Genomic DNA, 21,591 nt, shown 5'->3' with positions numbered 1-21,591 from the left:
CCGGCAGCCGAAGGAAAGCAGAGATGACTGAAATGTAGCCCTTGAAAGCGCCCGAGCAGAGCCCAGTTGGGCTAAAGAGAGTAGGAATAAAAGTATTTCAGAGAGAGGGGCAGAAAGGGGATCCACAGCTTTTGCTGTGCACCATGCCACAAATTTGTTCCACCTGCTTTGTGGAGGGGCGCATGGCTGCCAAGATTACGTCACAGACTTCAGGAGGCAGGTTGAAAGATGTCAACTGCTGCCACTCAATCGCCACACAAGGAGGTGGAGACTTGACAGGTTCGGGTGGAGGACCGTCCCCTGCTGCTGCGACAGAAGATCCTCCCTAAGAAGCAGTCTGATCGGAGGATCGATGGCCGTGTTGAGCAGCTCGGGATACCAGACTCTTCGTGCCCATTCCGGAGCCACAACAATGACTTGGGCCCGGTTGCGCCTGATCTTCAGCACTCTGGGCAGAAGTGGTATAGCCGGAAAGGCGTACAACAGACCGCAACTCCACCCGTGGCAAAGAGCATCGCTGAGCAAGTGCCGCCTTGGAAATTCCAACGCGCAGAATTGCTGACATTACGCGTTCTCTTTGGTGGCGAGTAGATCTAAGCAAGGCTCTCCCTACTGTTGAGAGACCTTGGTACACCTCCGAGTAAAGACGCCATTTGTGATCCATCATGCACCGGCGGCTGAGTACGTCCACCCTGGCGTTCAGCGAACCTGCCAGGTGTTGAACCACCAAGTAAATGCCCTGATGTTCCAGCCATGTCCAGAGGCGGAGGGCCTCCTGAAATAGGGTCCACAACCCCACTCGGCCCGGTTTGTTGCAATACCACATGGCATTGGGGTTGTCCGTGAACACCTGCACAACTCTTACCCAGACATAGGGAAGGAATGCCTTCAGTGCAAGACGAATCACCCAGAGCTCCAGAAGGTTGATGTGAAGCCCGGACTCCGCCAGAGACCAGAGTCCTCTGATCTCCGCCTCTTCCATATAGCCGCCCCATCCTAGAAGGGAGGCATCCGTCACCACAGTGTGGTCTGGTTGGGGAAGGGAGAGGGACCTGCCACTGACCCAATCCTGGTTTGTGAGCCACCACTGCAGCTGTTGAGCAGTGCCCTCCAAGATCTGGATGTAATCGGTCAGAGTCCCCTGATGCTGCGCCCACTGGAACTTCATATGCCACCTGACATGATCGATCAGCAGGATGCAGGATGCAGGAGGCCATGATGCCCAGCAGCCTCAGGGTCATCCTGACCGAAACCCGGGACAAGGGCTGAAAGTTCAGAATCATAGCCTGAATGTCCCAGACATGCTGTTCTGGAGGATAGACCCGAAACTGCGTCAGGTCCAGAACCGCTCCAATGAAGAGGAGCTTCTGAGAGGAAATCAGGTGCAACTTCGGCACATTGATGGAGAATCCCAACTGATGCAGTAGGTCGGCCGTAGTCTGGAGGTGGGAGACGACTGCCTGGGGCGAGCCCACCTTCAACAGCCAGTCGTCGAGATAGGGGCAGACTGAAACCACTGATATGCGCAGATGAGCTGCGACCACTGTCATCACTTTCGTGAACAGCCGAGGGGCGCTGGAAAGGCCAAAGGGGAGCACGATAAACTGAAAGTGCTTGTGGCCTACCGTGAACCGCAGGTAACGCTGGTGGGCCGGCAGGACAGGGATGTGAAAATAAGCGTCCTGCAAGTCCAACGCTACCAACCAGTCTTGCGGGTCGAGGGCAGACAAGACCTGAGCAAGCGTCAACATCCTGAACGTCTCCTTCCGGAGAAAGCGATTGACGTCCCTGAGGTCCAGGATAGGACACAGGCCCTTGTCGTTCTTGGGGACCAGAAAGTAGTGGGAGTAGCAACCACAACCTACTTCTGGGACAGGAACGCGCTTGATGGCTCCCTTGGCCAAGAGAGCCGTAACTTCCTGCTGGAGAAGGGCCAGATTATCCTCTGACATGCAGTGGTAAGGGGTGGCATGGCTGGAGGGGTAGTCTCCAAGGGGAAGGAGTAGCCCCTTCTGACTATCTGCAAAACCCATCTGTCAGAAGTGATGGTGCGCCAGTGGGGGAGGCGATGGTGAATCCTGCCGCCCAGTGGCGTTTGATGGGCCTGAAAGGTCGGACTAGAGGTTTTGGAGGCTGCTGCAGATGGGGGGTTGGTGGACTGGCCCGCCCGCTGGCCCCCTGAACCACGATGCTGGTTCCGACGTCCCCAGCCGTGCTAAGGTTGGGTAACTTGCTGCGGCCTGTGGCCCTGGGTGGGATGTAGAGGGCACCCCTTCTGTAGCCACAAAAGGGGCGAAAAACAGACTGTGCAGGACGGGAGGAGAGGCCCAAGGACTTGGCCGTAGCCCGGGAGTCCTTGAAGCGCTCTAGGGCGTGTCTGCTTTGTCGCCAAAAAGATGACGTCCATCAAGGTGTTCAGGACATCCCCCTAACAGCCAGTGGACCTCATCCAGGAGTAGCGACAGAGCGCTACCGACGTTGAAATGGTCCTGCCCAGAGTCAATGTGTCCAGTCCAGAACGGATCGTAAACTTAGCTGCATCTCTCCCGGCGGCGACAGCCTGGGAGAGCACTGCCGGGCCTCCTCGGGACACTGAGGCAGCACTTGCGCCACCATATCCCATACGGATTGCGAATAACAGCCCAAGAGACATGCAGTGTTTACGGCCCACAGTCCCAAGCTGGCAGAAGAGAAAATGTTCTTCCCAAGATGATCCAGCTTCTTGGATTCCCTTTCTGGTGGAGCGGTAGGGAAGGTGCTTTTGGAGGTGGAGGCTTGGACCACCAAGCTCTCCGGGGTGGGGTGTTGGGAGAGGAAAGTGGGGTCGCCCGGAGCCGGGCGGTGGCGTCAGGCGATCATCCTGTCCACAGGAGCCCCCGTTTTGGGCCTGGACCACGTGCCCAAAAGGACGTCAGTGAGGACCTAATAACGGCAGCAAGGGCTCCGAAGAGCTCGCTGCCGGTTGAAGCACCTCAGTCAGGAGGTTAGTCCTGACCGCCATCATAGGAAGCTCGAGGTTGAGAGCCTCGGCCGCCCTACGCAACACCACAGCGTATGACACTCCCTCCTCCATAGCTATGGTAGAAGGAGACAGCATGCCAAGGTCGGGTGAAGTGTCTAGACCACTGGCATCCCCCAGTTCCTCTTTCCAGTCCTGTTCAGAACCTAGCTGGGCGGTTAAAGAGTCACCTGACCCCTACCAGTCCTCCTCATCGTGCTGTGGGTGCCACTGTTGGTGTAAAGGAACCCCAGGAGTGAACAGGGGCATGAAAACCCCACACGGTGCCGGATCTGGCGTCGGACGATGCCGGTCCGGCTGTGTCCACATAGGGAAGGAGGCCGGGGTTGACGCCAGCGGAGGAGCCGACCGGCATCGAGCGCGGTAGTGGTGCCGATCTGGATCCAAGGGGGGCCTGCGGCGCCGGGGCCGGAAACGCCGGCAGCGAAGACCTAGACCCCCCAACTGATTCCGCGGGGCCCAAAGGTGCGCCGGCGGGGTTGGTCCACCCAAAGATGGCATGCATCGCTTCATAGAATGTACAAAGCTGGGCGGGGGTCGCTCCAGGTCCCAGAAAGGGAGGGAAGCTCTGAGTCGACCCTTCGGGCTCCGCGCGCAGAGCCGCAGAAGTGGCGCACCACCCACACGCCTCGTCGGATCAGCCGACTAACGAGGAGTCGTAGAGCCACGATGCTTCTCCGACTTCTTCTTATGCTTCGACTTACCCGACCCCGAGTGCTAAGACTTTGATGACTTCGAGCCGGAATGGCGAAAGCCGACTGCCGGTGTTCAAGCAGCTTTCGGGACCGCTCCCGCAAAGCCTTCGGCACCATCGACCGGCAGTCGGAGCACGACTTGGGGTCGTGGTCACGCTCGAGGCAGAAAAGACACATGCAAAGCGGGTCCGTCACTAACATCATGAGATGACAGGGTCCGCAGGCCTTAAAACCGGGCATCACTCGTGCACTTTTTTGGAGTCGAAGACTCGAGAAAAGAAGTCGACAAAAGTCGAAAACAAGTTAGTCAAAAAATGACTGAGGTACCGCTCTTCCCGGATCTGCACTGGCTGGCGCGGAAAAAGAAAGAACTGACGTCAGCGCGCGAGGGCGGCGTCTAATCAGCTGCCGCGATGTCATCCCGGCGACGCCGACGACGGACACGGATCCGACCAACGCCACCTTCCGACACGCAGAGGTACTGCTGATATAAAAAACTTTCCGGATCCAGTCTGACGCCTGGGGGTAATTCTAAGGTAAGGAATCTATAACTAACGTGTTTCTTTCAGATGCAAAAAATTGATCAGTTACCAATTCCCGAGTTGAGGTAGTGCCAGGTCGCAAAGGTTGGGCCCCCTTAGCATCTCTTGTCTTTTGGGAATCAGATTGGCACCTAGAGGGGAATGGGCATCAGTCCAGGGAACAATTGTCTTCTTTCACTGAAGTTTTCCAAAGAGAAAGATTTTTTGACAAAAAAAAAGCATTCCAAGTTTCTTAAAAGTCTCAAGTTTCTTCTGATTGTATTCAAAAACAGAAAATACTGGTTCAAAAAGTGCTTTCTGTTTTTAAATACAATCACAAGGATGGTGGTCTGCTGGTCTACGGTCCCTTGCAGGCCACATCCCTGCGTTTATAGCCAAATGCAGGGGGAGTCGCAAATTGCGACCTGTTAAATTAAAATTATTTACGCACATTGTTCTGTGACCCCAAGCAATTGTTTATTTTGTGAACCGACTTATTAGTACATAAGTGGGAAGGTAAGATATAAGAGTGACCATAGAAAGTCGATCAGCAATTGGCAACAGCTTTTTGCAACTACTATAATAAGACACCTGGCTCATCGTGTGTAAACAAAACAAAATTTGTAAGGGGTGGATCCAAGGCAGCCCCATGTCCTGTGGTAAATTCTGAACAGTCAGTTTAGACTTATCAGGGGGAAGAAGCCCAACATAAGTACCTGCAGCTCTCGTAAATAGGTAGAGAGTCTGCCTAGTGGTGAAGCCGACAAGAGGCCAATATGGGGTGTCAGAAGTGTTGTTATCCTACTCAAAGTGATGGCAAAAATGAGTGGGGGAATGCTAATTTCTGAAAGGAAAGACCTAAGCCATCCATTGTGCACCCTCCATTGCACTCTGGGGAGGATGCACACAGTGCTCTAAACAATTACTGAAAGGCAGAGGGACGATCCATCTGAGATTAACCCATATTCCTGGTATCGATGTGGAATTTCCTATTAACTCTCTCCACACTGTGTACAATTTGAGACCTATATGCAAATGAATAATGAAAACGGAATGTAAGTGTATTCTGTTAAATCAGCTGGAAGGTTCTGGTGCCCTGCTGTTTGCATCTGTTAGAAAGAGCAAGTATTTGGAGTGACTTGAGAAAAGTTTAAATGAATCTCAGGTGCATTCTGAAGACCTTATGAATAAGAACGGGCTTATTTTATATACATCTAATTAATTAAAAGCTTTACTCTGCCAGTTAGCTTAAACAAACCTTCAATGATACTACTCGAAACAAAATAGAGATATCCAAAACAGGTTGCTGATGCATAGAACTAGAATTGGAAAGAATAGTTTTCATACCAGGTATGGAAGGTCCACCAAAGAAAGTAATGGCTATGATGGCAATCTGTGTATCAAATTATCGTCCATTAAGCAGCCCAACTGTCAATTTTAGGGAGGATCCATTGTGATGCAGAAACATGCGTTTCTCCTTTGTTAACAGGTATGGATGTTCCTTGAAGGCCTGTCCAAGACCGTCCAGACGTCCAGGAATCAGACAGGGAAACAGACAGGGGTGTAGACAGGTAGGCAAATATCCTACATGAGGGAATAGAATCCCTACCTTCCAGGTTCAAGTTACCATCATCCGCTTGAAAAAGTGGGCACTTGGTGTTTTGTGGTGCTGCCAATAAATCTAGTTCAAGAGTGCCTCATCTTTGGAAATTTAGTGAGATCTGCCTGTCGTCTATTTTCCACCGGTAACAGGCTATTTTCATCATGTCCTATAGATTGTTGTTGAAGCGAGGTAAGTGCGAAATGCTTACAAAAATAACAACTCAATTCCTTCGCCAGAGTAGTTGAACCTTTTTCAAGTAATGAAGGATCTCATGCCTACTTGTACTTGGATTGAAAATGCACTCTGCCAACAATGCCTTTGACGCACGGACGAAAGGCATTGAGAACTCGAAGCACTGTCCTGCTCATCAAGACATTAGAAGTTCATGTTTAAAATGAGTTCTTCCATTTACACGTGACCATTTGTGGCTAGTTCCGGGAGGAGCGTGCCTAACCTAGTATAAAGGCGAGTGTCCAAGTTGCTGTAAACTGTGTCTATTGTAGTGGAATGGCTTGTCCTCGAAAAGGTATTGCATCTTCTGTCATCGTTGTAGTGCTTTCTACATTCATACTTTAATTTGCAATACATTATCCAATTTCTTGATTAAGATTTCATTGAGTAGGGGTTTGGCGGGTACTACAATGCACAAAGTTTGTGTCTCAATAGTCTTTACCTAAAGAACTTGCTTTCTCCCCTTTTCTCAGAAAGAAAACCATTTCCGCTAAGAAAGATCAATTATTGGGAAGGTAAGAGCCCCAGTTGCTGCACGACACTCAAGGTTGCAGTTCCAGTCTCATTCACCTTCTGCATAGAAGGCATGCTTACAAGCCAATATTTGTTGTATGGATACATTTGAGAAAATTATGAAATGGACATCCAGGAGATTGACATATGTTAGTAACATTGGAATGCATTCCTTAATCCTAGACCAAAACAGATTTCTATCTTGAAATACGAGTCCCTCGTGTATCTTCCCAATAAAGAAAATCTGGAAAAACACCAGATATTCAATTGTTGTCTGGGTAATTGTTGTATCGCCCTGCTCATTAAGATGCAAAGGATTTCTTAAAGGACACGTATTTGTGGGTGGCGATCCTGCTTTGGAGGCGTAGGGTGGAATATGAATGGACATATTCGATGAAGTCCAACACCCACCTGTCGGAGTTTATGCCATGTCAAACAGACTGAGGATGCTGTACCCAACACAAAATGCAAACAGTTCTACCTGCATTGAGATGAAACCGGAATCTACAAGACCAATTAGTGAAAGCAGATGTTAACTAAAAGACTGCAGATCACAACCAGAGAACACAATGGAATTTACCACAAGTGACAAGCTACCCTAAATGTGATGGTGCATGCAAGGAAGGAGAAGTCTTCACATATATATGGAGCACACATATTTCCAAAAGAATGTTCGCAAACTGTAAGACAATTAATTTGGTAGATATCAAATCATGCCCTTTTGGCCTCCAATATCTAGAGGAAACAAAGGAGAGACATGGATTTGCATAAATCGGGACAAAGAAGTTACATGTGCCTATGGTCCCACATTTTTGGGAGATAGGACACTGGATGGTGGATACAAAGAAAAAGTAGAATAAGTAGGAGAGGTAGCAATATGGATAAACAAGCATTTGCAATGCAACAGGTCTTGCATTTACGCAAGTTTGAGCTATTGGCATTGTAAACGCCAATTCCTTTTATTTATGTTTTGGTTTTTAAAACATAAATAAAAGGCATTGTCATTTACAATGCCAATAGCTTAAACTTGCATAAACGCGAAAGCTATTGGCTATGCCAATGCTTGTTTACCATTATACCTGATTTGCTTTTACTGGTTTCTGGGTTTCATATAGAAATGCAAATTCATTATTTCAATTGCTTTTAAAACATCACTTTCATGTTTTGGTCCAGCATTGCTATCAGACCACAAGATAGGAGGATAAGCACAAGCACTCCAGCCCGTGAGATAAGTCTGGAGTGACTTGGGTTGTATCCAACTAAAGTTCAACTTATCTGTCTGCTCTATAACTTTGTATTGATCTCTACGAGTCTGCATCAGATTTGCTATCAGCAAATCATTACACACAGGAAACCTGCCACGGCTGTTCCTGCAGGGAAATCTTTGTGCAGTGTTATACAACCTAGCAATATAACACAGTAATTTGTCTTCCGCGAAGCGAATGTCAGGAATCTGGGAAGGTTATCAATCAATGAAGATCAAAACAACACAAAAGGAACCCCCGCCTTTCGATCAACACTAGAATAAAATGCCTGGCGCAATAAATCGGCGTACTTTGATAAAGTATAGTGTTAGCTCGGACATATAGTTCAGCGCAGCGATGTTCACTTTAATGTGAATTGCAGGGAAATTTAACATGATGTATACCTACATTATTTTTTGTGCTCAGACAAGATCTAACAACATTTTAGACAAAAGGCAGGCAATGTGAAATAGGCTTTAAATATTGGTAAGTGGGCATACAGTTACTGCAGGCGCAGGCTCTGAGACCGAAAGCGCGCTTGGGTAAGTGCTAACCAAAAGAGGAGCTGCCAGGGGGCCACATTTGTCTCTTCGGAACTTTGCGCAAATGCGCAGTGGGAAGCCAATAATACAGAACACTTGTTTTACAGACAGTAGGGACGGGTCCCTGATAACTTATTGCATGGGGATAGCCAGCTCTGAAAGACACTGCTGTTTTTCCTTAAAACAATGGCAATAGTTTAAAGCAAAACACACGCCGATCAAATAACCCCCACTATACATATGCACTGCACCGCACATAGCATGTGGTGCTGTAAAAGAGCTGTGCAGAACAAGTACAGTCTATAGGCAGGCCGGTCATGAGCCAATGACAACTCCCACAGTGCGCAATTCCAGAGCCTCAATCCTTCTCCAGACCACCTGATGGCAGACAGTGTAAGGACGTGGATCACACAAGCCACACACAGGCACCACACTAGACTGCACAAATACAATATATACACTGAACTAACGGCAGTTCTGGCAATAAAAGATATGCAAGGCGGCAGAGTGTGTCCAGGTTTCACAAATCTTGACCTGTGGGCAGAGCTCCAGGAATTGCAGTTAGGGAGCCGCCCTGCCCAAAATACTAATCAGCAACACAGGGTTGAGAAAGCCATAATACAAAAGAAAGCCCAAAATTCCATCATGAAATCCATGCCGTCTGAGGTTAAAGCACTATGTGCCCTGCAGTAATACTCGATTGAGTGTCTAAAGAGAGCCGGGAAGACCATTACTTGTATTCCAGCCATTTTTCGCCCCCTCCCCCTTTCCACAACTCGTTATCGCAGGAGCCCATGTTTTGACGTCCCATAGAATTTCCAACTTCCAAGCACAATGGAGCTGAAATGACAGCACAGATGAGTCGTGTTGGCTTGGTTAAATGCAATCCAAAAATCAAATAACAGTCCCATCTCATTCAAGTCTTGCATATGTCTGCGCCAGAGAGCGCAGCTATGACTGCGTGTGTGTACATGTTCGTAACTAACCGCCAGCACTGTAGGAGCAGCGCGCGCTCACTCATCTCTGGGATGTGAACTATTCGAGCTTCGCCCGCTCTTTTTTAATGACCTCTCACTGGAGACGCCTTTAAGCTGCAGGCTCATGAACATTAAGGCTTCTTGATGATTGGCATGTCAGCTGCTGGGCACAATTGGGGTGACCTCAACGCCCGGCAGAAAAAGCGCAGCGGTCAATCACTCACTGCGGAGCTCGTAATGCCGTTGGTATGCCAGCATGAGGAAGGAGAGATACACCGACCCTCTTAGAACTACGGTCGACACCTTTTGAGCCTGTAAATCCACACACCCCTCCAGAAAGTGTTCTTTACGAGTGGCTGGTGCGATCGTGTTTTGGTCCCCAGGAAGCAGCGGCATGTGGTAGTGCCCATCCTGCCAAGGATGCCACAAGCCTAATAGCTGCTGGTGAACCCGTCGAGAATGTAAAAAGGGAATGCGTTCTCGCTTCAAACGTTCAGAAGAGGAGGCGGAGAGTCTCCAGTTACAGATGTAGCGAGTAATCTTTAAAATAAATAAACAAAAGAGGCGTGAGAAAAACATCGCACACTGCAATCAATTAAAACAAGTGCGAGCGGAGCGGACGGAAACTGTACTTAGGCACCGCTGGTTCGGGACTACACGTTAGTAACTATACGATCAACAGCCAACAGAAAGCACGAAAACAACAGCAATGGCTCAAGTAAACCAATCACAAGCAGAAAAACAAATTAGAGGAAGTTTCAGCCAACATTCAGATTACTTTATGTCTCGCTGAGACGAGACCTAAAAAGGAAGTTTTCGAAAACACTTTTTTTTTAATTAGGTAGTGCAGAAAAGGGCAAGAATGATAAACATGATTGGTTCTCAGCAATCCATCTCTGATCTTAAGATGTGATGATGGTGTGAAGAGCTAACATTTATGCTCGGTTAAGGTAAAGCAATCTTCCTTTTCTTTTCTCTTCTTCGGTATACATGGGTATATGCCCAAATTACAAAGATATCCACAGATTTGTAGCACACTATGAGTTAAATACAAGATTATCATTAGAAGAATTACTTGGAATTAAAGAATAAATTATATGTCCTATTAATAGATGCTCTCTCTCTCTATGTTCTCTTTCCCCTTACAATACTTAAGTTAATTAGCGGGCCCTTATCACATATTTATATATTTGAAAGTTTTATATAGTACAAACTTGGCCCAGGTGGGTATCGGAGCGCTCTACAATTTGGGCGAAAATTATAAGAATATACATATTACAATAAAATAGTCGTGCAACATACTTAAGATATGTGGGATTTAGGGTAGGATTTGGGCGGATCTGTTTGGGAGGATTGAAGATCATGAACTTAGTCTTCTCTAAGTTAATCTCCAAGCCTCTGGCAATACAAAATGCCAAAAAACCATCCAAAATGCGCTGGATGCCAGATGATGTTTTAGATATCAGCAGAGTGTCATCAGCAAACATCAGAGCGGGCACTCTACCAGTAGCTAGCCTAGGGGCATCATTGTTAGCTACGTCAGCCAAGTGGGTGACAAGGCCATTGATGTAAAGACTGAACAACGTTGGAGCCAAGACACACCCTTGGCGCACGCCCTTCCTGACGGGAAAGCGTGAAGAGAGGTCGCCATGTCTCCCACACCTAACCTGGGCATAATTGCCGTTATGAAATCTGATTAGGATATTCAGCAGGTAGGGGGGGGAGGCCCATTTCTGCCAGAACTTTCCATAATTTTTCTCTTGGGACAAGATCAAAGGCAGCGCGCAGGTCAACGAAGATGAGGCAGAGGCTGCCACCCTCTACTTTCACCGTTTTCCAATATAGGACCTGTAACCGGAAGATCTGGTCTATGGTTGAGATCCCAGATCTAAACCCTGCCTGTAATGTAGTCAGAATTTTGTTTTCGTCCATCCATCCCTGGATTCTGTCTAAGATAGTTCTGCCCATTAATTTCTGGGTGGTGTCATTAAGGCTAATTGGTCTGTAATTAGCCGGCTTTAATGGACAACCTTTCTTAAATATGGGGACTATCTCCGCGCCCAACCAAGTGTCTGGCAAGACAGCCCCCTTGAGAATAGAGTTGAATAATACCACCAAATACGGGGCCCAAATTTTTGGTTGGGAGCGGAATAAGTCCGGTGGCATTTTATCTAGACCAGGGGCTTTGTTAGACAGGAGCCTTGATATTGCGGTCTCTACTTCTTTAAGAGTGATAGCCACAGGGAGTTCTGGCATAGGAGTGGCTGCGCCCACCAGAGAAGGACACAGCTGGCTCACATGTAGGGGTGCTGGAATAGGGAGGGGAGGACGAGTCTCAATATTACGTGTAGTAGGGTCAATTCCTCTCATCGGGCTGCACTCGAGAGATGTATCAGTAGGAAGGAGGTCGTCCGAATCCCCGTACAGTTCCCCAAAATGGGTTTCCCACACTTGTGGAGCAATGTTTGCAGTGGGGGGGCAAAGCTTCCCCTCTCTCGTCCAAGTTCACAATGGCCCAGAACGCCTTAGGGTCTCTACATGAGAGGGTTAGACTTAGCTCCTCCCATCTTTGCTCCTCCCAATCCCTCTTCCCCCTGGTGATAGCCTTCTTATAGTCTAGGCGAAGTTTCTTTATGTTAGCCATGTCATTGCCTTTTATTGCCAAAAGCAGATCCTTTTTTGCTTTTCTGCAGGGTTCCTTATACCAGGGACGAGACCTGGGCTGGTGTTGTTTGTTTCCCACAGGATTAAATAGGTCCCTCAAGTTGTCAACTAGGTGAATATGAATCTTAACGGGATCACTCAAGTTATCTATACTTACATCCCCCATTGCGGAAAGAGATGGCAAAGCTATCTGATATATTTCCGCAAGTTTAGCAGGGGATTTCAGAAAATAGGGCCATTTTATCCTCCTCCTATTGTTAGAAAGGAGTACTGGGGGCGTTGGGCTGTTTGAGTTGGGAGGAGGGTTTGTTAGACCAAAACTGCCCGGTTTCAGGGTTAAAACAAGGGCATTATGGTCACTGTCTTGCCTAGGGTGAATTTCAAACTCTAATAGGTTGTCCCAATGTCTTGTTTCCATTAATATATAATCAATATTAGAGTTTTGGCCTGGTCTGTTGAACGTTGGAAGGCCTGGGCGATCGGGTTTCAGTCTCCCATTACAGGCCCTTAGGGACAGTGCAAGGGATAAGGATTTAATTTGGAGGACGAGAGGAGTCCAGGCTCTGACAGGAGAGATTTGTGGTTCACAAACGTGCCAGAACTGGTCTTCTTCGTCCGGTTCCCTCGTATCAGGAGACTCGAGGGGTTCAAATTGGCAGTTAAAGTCACCTCCTACTATTAGTTGTGGTGGGGGGTCTAGGGACAGTATAAGATGCTTTAGTGCGTCAATGGCACCAGATTCTTGGCCATTCTTAACTGGTCTAGAGTAGACGTTTATTAAAGCAACCGATGGGCTGTCTTTTAGGGTTAAGAGAACACATTGAACGTCCAGGGAATTAGTTGAGATCTCGGTTGCCTGAGCGCCCAAATGTGTCCCCACCCATATTGAAAGACCACCCGAAGGTGTCCCTCTACCACTTGAGGTTGCCAAAATGTCAAAAGTGGCGTAGCCGATCCTCAGATTTTCCTCCATGGCCCAGGTTTCTTGCATGAAGCAGATGTCATGAGTACCTATAAAATTACTCCACTCCAAGTTAGATAGCTTGTTTTTTATCCCTGCCACGTTCCATGACAATATTTTTATTCCCCCGTCTGGTGCTCTGTTCCTATCTACTAGGTCGCCAGCCGTAGGATTTGGGCAGACTTCTGGTATTTGAGGGGTGATTGCTAATGTGGTGTCCGCAAGGTTAACGCCAAAAAAAAGATCATCGGGGGGAACAACCAAATCATTGTGCATAGTTTGTCTTGTTTCCGGACCTATGCTCAGAGAAGGGGATGCTAAAGCAGATTCTAGGGTACCACTCTCACATCTACCCTTATCTGCAGCTATTTGGGTGCCCCTAGTTTTGTCAGGTTGGAGTGCAGGGCTCAGGATCACGACTGGTCAATCCACCTCCTCCAACATACTGAATCTATTTTTTTGAGCGAAAAGTGACAGTAGGGGCATATTCTGGGTTTCTTCTGCTGGTCTAACATACAATTTGTTTTGGCCCCCCACCCAACTAGCACCTCTATTCTGCCCTGCTCTGTGCTGTGGTGCTGGATAGAAATATGACAGATGCAATGGGATGATTTGGGTATTAGGCCTAAGGGGTGTCCTACTGCAGATATAATCTACAGCAAGCGGGTGCCTAAAGTTGACAATGACACAGTTTCCTATGATGGATTTTGGAGTAGGCCCAATCCAATCTAATCTCCGAACACCCAAAATTTCTCCAGAGATGTTATAAGGGAGGGGGCTGTTTGAATTGAACCAGTGCGTACATTTGTTTTTCAATTCCATAAAATCCTCGTTCTTCCCTTGAAGTAGGGGAGGAACACCAGCAAGCACAACGACATATGGAAGAGACTCAGGCGGCAAATCTATGCAAGGTAATGCGGTGTTAAGGCCCTCAATAGAAGTGTTTCTGTACTCTTTTGCTTGATTATCTAAACATTTTTCCCCCACATTGGTAACCTCCCTCTGTACTCTGGAACTTTCTGAGTCTGTGTCCCTAGTCAAAGAAATAGTTGTAACGGGGGCAATCATGCCAGCCGATTGGGAGGGAACAGACAAGGTCTCAGAGGCAGCGGGGGCATTATCATGGATAGGAGCAGAAAAAGAGGGAGGATTTGTGGAAGCAGTGGTCGGCTTGGTTTTACCAAAGCCTGCATTGTTGATGGTAGAAACCAGTCTATCCAGTCTAGACAGCAGGGATTTGAAATGAGAGCCAAGTAGTTGTTCAATATGGACCTGGAGATCTAATATCATATGGGTGGCCCATAAAGGAGCCTGCGTAAGGGACAAGGTAGAGGGAGTGTCAATCGGTATGGAAGAATTAGTTGGAGGCTTGTTTTTCCTTAGTGTTTTACTCTTCCCGGCCCTAGGTTTCTTGACTACAGTATGAGTCACGGAAACCTTGTTAGGTAGAAGGTGGGGTGGGGAGTTGGGAACCTGGAAGACGTGCGTATCACTGGTAGTGGGCTGTGCACAGGGGAGGTCAGCGAAGGAACAGATAAAGGAAGAATTAAAATCAGGGGCGTTGGTTGTAGCAATAGACACATCCTCCTCTACTTGGGAAAGGGGGGGAATTACAGGAGTGATTGATAAACGCCGCTCTGTGTTTTCTATGGCTGTAGCCACAGCTCCAATTGTTTGCTGCAGCATTTTGTCAATAGCTGTCAGACTTGGGAGGGGTTGCGTTGTTGTAGTCTGTTGTCTAGTTGTTGGCCGGGAGGTGGATAGACTAGGGTTTTTACCATTTCGTTTCATGGTTACAAACGGAGTGTAGGAAGCACACAATCGCGCAAATAATTACTATATTTCCCTTAGATGTTAGATAACACAGGGCTATGAGGGGGGATGCAATTAATCTTATAGTTCAAAATGTCAATAGGTTCAAACACGTATGGTGAGCCAAGGATTTGAAATGCGTATCAGGCTTGTAACACAGTACCTTGCTTGTTGCTATATCCGACTGCGTGGACGTCAGTGGGGTGGCCCTGCCCGGCCTCTAACGGTCCCTGACGGGCAAGGACGGGCCCGCCCTTGGCCCGGGTTTCGCTCGGGCGCTGCCCGCGCGCGTCCCGCGCTGCGTGAAGCCTGGTAGACTTAAGAAGAGCCCGGGCGCTGCCTGATGCCGTCAGCGGCAGGCGCCCGGAGCACAGACTGCTGGGTCTTGTGGTCTTTGGGCCCTTTACCCCACGGCGGTGCGGGAGGAGTCCCGGTGGTCAGCTGGCAGGGCGATACTCCCCACAGGGCCGTTTCCCTCACGGCAGGCTTTCTGGGCTTGAAAGTAAGTAAAGCGCGTCCCGCACTGCGTGAAGCCTGGTAGACTTAAGAAGAGCCCGGGCGCTGCCTGATGCCGTCAGCGGCAGGCGCCCGGAGCACAGACTGCTGGGTCTTGTGGTCTTTGGGCCGTTTACCTCACGGCGGTGCGGGAGTCCCCCCGGTGGTCAGCTGGCAGGGCGATACTCCCCACAGGGCCGTTTCCCTCACGGCAGGCTTTCTGGGCTTGAAAGTAAGTAAAGCGCGTCCCGCGCTGCGTGAAGCCTGGTAGACTTAAGAAGAGCCCGGGCGCTGCCTGATGCCATCAGCGGCAGGCGCCCGGAGCACAGACTGCTGGGTCTTGTGGTCTTTGGGCCGTTTACCTCACGGCGGTGCGGGAGGAGTCCCGGTGGTCAGCTGGCAGGGCGATACTCCCCACAGGGCAGTTTCCCTCACGGCAGGCTTTCTGGGCTTGAAAGTAAGTAAAGCGCGTCCGTTTTGGAGGCGTTGAGCATGAGGTGGTTGTCAGTTAGCCAGTTTTGAGTATTCAAAAGGGTAGAGCTGAGTGAGACGAAGTCTTCAGGGTAGGTGATTTTCAGATAGAGTTGAGTGTCATCCGCATACATATGGAAGAGGATGTTTGCGGCATTCAGAGCATTTGCCAAGGGTTGTAGGAATAAATTGAAGAGTATTGGCGATAGTGCCGACCCCTATGGAACCCCCATCAAGACTGGGGATGGCTGGGATAGGGATTGCTTTATTTTGACTGTTTGTGATCTATTATAGAGGAAGAACGTAAACCATTGCAATATCCGCCCCGAGAAGCCTATCCTATGTTCAAGGCTGGATAAGAGATTGTCGTAGTTAACAGTGTTGAAGGCTGAAGAGAGGTCACAGAGAATCAGGAGGCATGATTCGTTGTGGTCTAGCATAATCAAAATGTAATCCAGAATGTGAGTTTGAGCGGATCCCGTGCTGTGGCCTCTTCGAAATCCACTACTTACAGAACATTACTCAGTGTGGAGGGACATTTAAAGATGGCTGCCACATTCTCTCGCTTTCATTGTGATACTGCTGAGTAACAGCAGGTAATATAAGGGAACCAACTGCTACATTATGCAAAAATAAGCAGGTGTATAACAATCCGGAGAGTGCTGTGATTATAAAATGGCGTTATACAAATAGCCCCCCAGGACTAGAAAGAACTGAGGTTTGGGGTGAGGGTCTTTATGATGCATCCAGACCATGTCAAAGGTACGAATGCTGAATCTCATAACTTGCGGAAGTGCTCAGAGGGTGCTTATCAGCTTCAACTCGGCCTCTCCCAGTCTTCTCGAAGGGCTGTGGAGAAACATTCCTTAATCCTCACTGGCTTTGCCCAAGGGGCCGAGAGGGATGAATCGCAATCAACGACCCGTACCTACAAAATTGCCTATGGGCCAAGGAAACGCATTTTTAAATTCCTCCAGGCCTAGTATCCTCTATCCACTCCTAAACTTTTCCAAAGGCCAGGGAGGAATGAATTTCACTGCAGACTTGCCGAGGTGAAGACACACAACCTCTTCTCCGGCTGTGACCATGGAGAAGGATTTTTTTGCTCAGGGCAAGGTGTAAAAAGTCATACAACTTCTAGATTTAAACAAAAAAATATATTGTGTTTTTTATGTGGTCTGTGGGTCTTCTCACTCTTGGTTTCTTTGTCAGAATGCATATCCACTACATTCATTCTGATTTTCTTCAAAATGAGGTCTGTCATCTGCATCGAAGAGAGCTGGGAAACTGATGGTGCCAGGCACATAGCCTTGCACTGGAACTGAGATCAAACCCTCCATGGTGTTGGACTATCAGTGGAAGGCAGTTGAGAAAGAAGCCATTTAGAGCAGAGTAATAACAGCAACAAGGGGCTAAAACGGTCGGGAAGGGGCCATATGGCCTCAGGAGAGAACAGAAGACTTGGCCATAATCTCTTAATGCAATGCCCAAAACCGCTTAACCCCTTTCTCTCTAAGGATCATGAAACAGAGAGCACATACATATCAGTCATGGTTCAGGCCATACACAGCATGCAAGTTACATGAGGGTCAGTAACAGCTATAGGCCTTTTACAGGCACCACAGAGTTTAAACCCTAAGGGCTGTGGAAGTGATGCAATTCGGCTTGGAAAAAGAGACAACTTTAAAATGAAAGATAAAAATATTTAACAAAAATACTTAAGGAGTTCTGAATACTGGTGTTTTTGGTGCTCAGACAAAAAAGAAATATCTGCGCAAGTGGTGCAGTTGGAACTACTGCACCAAGCCCACTAGTGACTTTGATGGCTCCACAGCTTTACCCGCTTGGGTACAACAGGAAGTCAAGCTGAAGCCTTGTTGAAAACCTTATGGATGCATTCTGACACATTGGAATACTGCTGTGAGGGATAAGCATGACATATCCATTAGAAGGTGCAATTTTCTTTTCTTGAAGGTGCCAGACCATTGACTAGTTTTCATGAAAAGAAGATTGTCCCTCATTATTTTATTCACTTAAGGCTTCTGAAAATATACTTTAAACCAAACGGTACACATCCTTATAGGCTACTGCAGGCTCTTAACACCTTAGATTTTTAAAAGAAAGTTACTACATAGTTTTATTTGAACAGTTTTAAAAAAATGGCAAACATATTTCTAAGTAGCTGGCTTACCTGCTGCTTTCTCTGAACCCAACTGTCCCTTCAGTTTAGCGATCAGCCATTCAACCTCTTCCAAGACTTTCTCTATTTGACTTAAAACCAGCATCTGCAGAACAAATGTCAAAGTAACTTTAAACTTACAGATCTAAATACTGAAAAGCAACAGTCTCTTAGAGTATAGAGCATGGAGTAGCCTTATTTTAACTTATAGGGTCCTAATTTTGCTTGCACGCTTTTGTCAGGCTCCTCTAGATCTAGGACTTGCCCAATTTGACTTTTAAGGGCTTGAGGGTGCCTCAAAACAAAATGTAGCCACTTACCCAAAAACTTATCTCTCCAACTTCTCCAACCCTGGGGATCCCACTTGGCCACGCAACACAAATGACATCTGAATATCCACGGCAGGTCTTTCAACACCTGAACACATATTGTGTAGCAAACAAAGGGCACCTTCTCTTGGATTTTGTGCCCATGTCTGATCACAATGGTTCATATTATTTCAAATTTCTATATTGTCCTGTTCTAATTATAAATATTTTCTATGTTTTGTGCACTAATGAGCTTTTCTTATATCTGGCACAACTGTCTGGCAATTTATTGAAATAGTCTTTCAAACGAACTCCACCCTGGAAGTTCATGCAGTCAGTGGATGTTAAAATTTGTCTCTTAAATTCTTCATAACTGAAAAAATATCTTCACAAAATGTATGGAAATATCACTGAATTAGTTAAAACTGTGTAAAATTATTTTAAAATAACTTGGTTTTTTGAAGTTGCTAACCCCCGTATGTGATATCAAAAAGTTTAAACAAAAATACAAGTTCAGAATCAAAGAAAGAAAAAAACAACCTTCCATAGAGCTTTCCTGGAAAAAGCGCTGTCTTCATGCAGATTCCGCACCTATTGAATATCATATCCTCAGTCCCTAGAGAGAATCGAAAATTCAAAACAAAAGTACCAACCCACCAACCTCAACGTAGCATCTCGAGGCTTTCAGCTGCGGCTCCACATTGCCTCCAGATGTTACAAAGCAGGCCTTTAAACAGGCCACACTAGAGGCTGGTGTCAGTTCCTTAACATTTCTTCGTCCTGCCTAAGCCTGACATACCATCCATTCTGAGCAGCATTCCAAAACCACAACCAATGTGAAATACCAACTTTAGAGTCCATGGTAATATATTAACAGTGACTCCAATCCTCAGAACGGAGTGGAGGGCTGACTGTGAGGAATCTGAAGGAAGATAGACTATCAGCCGCAAAAAGTGATACGAAAGCGAAGTAACTGTTCTGATGGATACTTCATCCTGCAGATTTCCCACTTTTCGCACCAGTACCCTAGCAATACCATCATAGGTGATGAGACTAAGGAGTGGGGAGCAGGATGCCCTCCACATTGACTACAGTAAGGCTGACTGGAGGGAGTTGGTTGAGGAATAAGGCAAAGAGGTCAAATAATCCAGAATGACATTGAGTCTTTCTAAGAGGATTCAGAACTGGTATTAGACCTCTCTGAAATTACACAAGGTTGGCCTTCTTCCTCACTCTAACTGCTCGTGCTGTAGCCTGACGGGATGCAACATACTTAGGCTTTCCTGTTTTCAGTTTCTATTTTTGGTAAATTCTGGTGGGGTTTTTTCCAGTGTTTTCAAGTGATTTTAATACCTTAAAAAACCAGTTGTTATCAGTGGTTACACATTTTCACGCCACTAAAAACAACAGAAAAAGTGTTTTTCTGGTGTTTATTGAACGTTTTGCTGTTATTATTGCTTGCTTTCTGTACTGATAGCACATGGTATATAGACAGTGTACGTATAGTGTGTATGAGCTCCAAATAGATTTTTGCAAATTAAACGTATTGTAGTACACCATACAATACTTCTTCAGTGAGTCTTTGGTCATGTGCGCTCGCTCTTTTCCATGTGAACTTCTGTGAAAAGGCCCTCTCAACATTGGCACTTGGGACGGGCAACGTCAAAACAGCCAGTACACAATTTGTTAACTCTGGCCACTGACATTTATTTCCATGACAATACTGGTGCACTTGAAGATTGCGATTCTATGGGCAATTCCCCTTTACTGAAGGGATCTAGAACTTGTACAGAGTACCACAGTGAGGTTCCATTGACTTCAAATGCCATTGGTGGTGAAGGGGCATTTCTATGCATCATTGCAAGCCATTTCTCATACATTGTAAAATAAACGTTCCTGAATTGCTCTTCAACATTGCTTTGCTTACTAAGTGGCAAGCACTCTAACATGGAACATGTTGCAGTGCCAAAGTCACTAAAGGTGTTGCCCAGCTTACTCTCAAGGAGATGTTTCACATCTACACCAATTATGCGGAACACTTGGCAGACAAGGGTTTTTTCAGACTCTAGTTTTTTTTATTATGTCCACTACAGCAGTTATGTATTCCTGTAAAAATCTAAGAATGCAGTAGAGTGTATTTTTTTCACATCACTATCAATATGCGACCAAAGATCCTCACATTTCTTGCCTTTGGCATCATCACTCAGCAAAAATTCTCTAATTAATTGCCACATGGTGATATAGCATTCATAGCCCCTTGGACTGAGTACCCTCAGCTAAGGAACACAGGGGCATATTATCAAGACAGGCGATAACATTATTGCCGCTTTAGTGGCAGAAAACTGCCACTAAAACGGCGATAATGGGCTTGATAATATGTTCTATGGAATTCCAATTGAAGCCCATGTTAGATGTGAAGGACATCTAACATGGGCTTCAATTGGAATTCCATAGAGTGTATTATCAAGCCCATTATCGCCGCTTCAGCGGCAGTTTTCTGACGCTAAAGCGGCGATAATTTTATCGCCGCTCATGATAATATGCCCCACAGTTGGGATGACTCTTTCTTTGATGCCACACAAAGCACAAAATAATATATTTTTGCGTTTTAGTTCCTGTGCATAAGAAAACAGTGTACCAGAATGGACTAAAAAGTCAATAGCATCCCTCATTAACTCTGAAGATTGTAAAGATGCTTTCAGCATACCATCTAACAAGTGGCAAGGATCTCTTACAGGGATTCACTTCAGCTCAGGTATCAATTTTGACAGGTCATCACACAACTTTTTCATATACGTAGCTGAATCATTGCAAATACAAACAATATCACTCCAATCTTTGTTGAACTTGGTAAGAACCTTTTTTGCAGAGCATTCCAAGTGACACTGCGTTCCATGTTTTCCAAAAGTTTGGTGTCCTGTTTTCACCACTATCCCAGATGCTTGGTGATAGCGCTCTTTTTACATATACTTGTCACTATACCTTGCATTGACTGTTTAAAGACTGAGGCATTGGCAATTCACAAACTATCAATACTGACCCATTAGAAACTAGGGGCTGATGTAAGGGTTTTTACCCATTCTCTGTGGGTAAATGTGATAACACATATTTGGAAAGATTCTTATGAAACCAGCCATTTTACCTATCAGTGAAAGAATCAAACGCAGCCAAAATATCAAATATGATTTGGCTATTTCCCGATTATCTACAGTTTATAAAATAATTAAACAAGACCTAAAACATGTTTCTAGACCCTGCATCTTTAGACCAAAAACCACAAAACTGAAAAAAGCAAAAGGAAGAAGAAACAATATTTTAGTGGCATCCCTAAACATCAAAACTCAAGCAGAATAATG

The 21,591-nt window shown here is 46.5% G+C and overlaps 1 protein-coding gene across 3 annotated transcripts in view; it reads right to left on the bottom strand.

The window, feature by feature from the left end:
* The window catches only part of FANCI (FA complementation group I), a 556,119-nt gene that overhangs the window by 174,072 nt on the left and 360,456 nt on the right, over window positions 1–21,591 (bottom strand). For all 3 annotated transcript variants that reach the window (XM_085644440.1, XM_085644438.1, XM_085644439.1), the window contains exon 31: window positions 17,940–18,033. In XM_085644440.1, coding sequence (XP_085500566.1) covers window positions 17,940–18,033 — 94 coding nt within the window. The remainder of the gene's footprint in view (window positions 1–17,939; window positions 18,034–21,591) is intronic.

This window comes from Triturus cristatus, chromosome 3_1 (assembly GCF_964204655.1).
Source record: "Triturus cristatus chromosome 3_1, aTriCri1.1, whole genome shotgun sequence".
Taxonomy (NCBI): domain Eukaryota; kingdom Metazoa; phylum Chordata; class Amphibia; order Caudata; family Salamandridae; genus Triturus; species Triturus cristatus.
The sequence above is the reverse complement of the archived record's forward strand: the minus strand, read 5'-3'. Positions and strand labels throughout refer to the sequence as shown.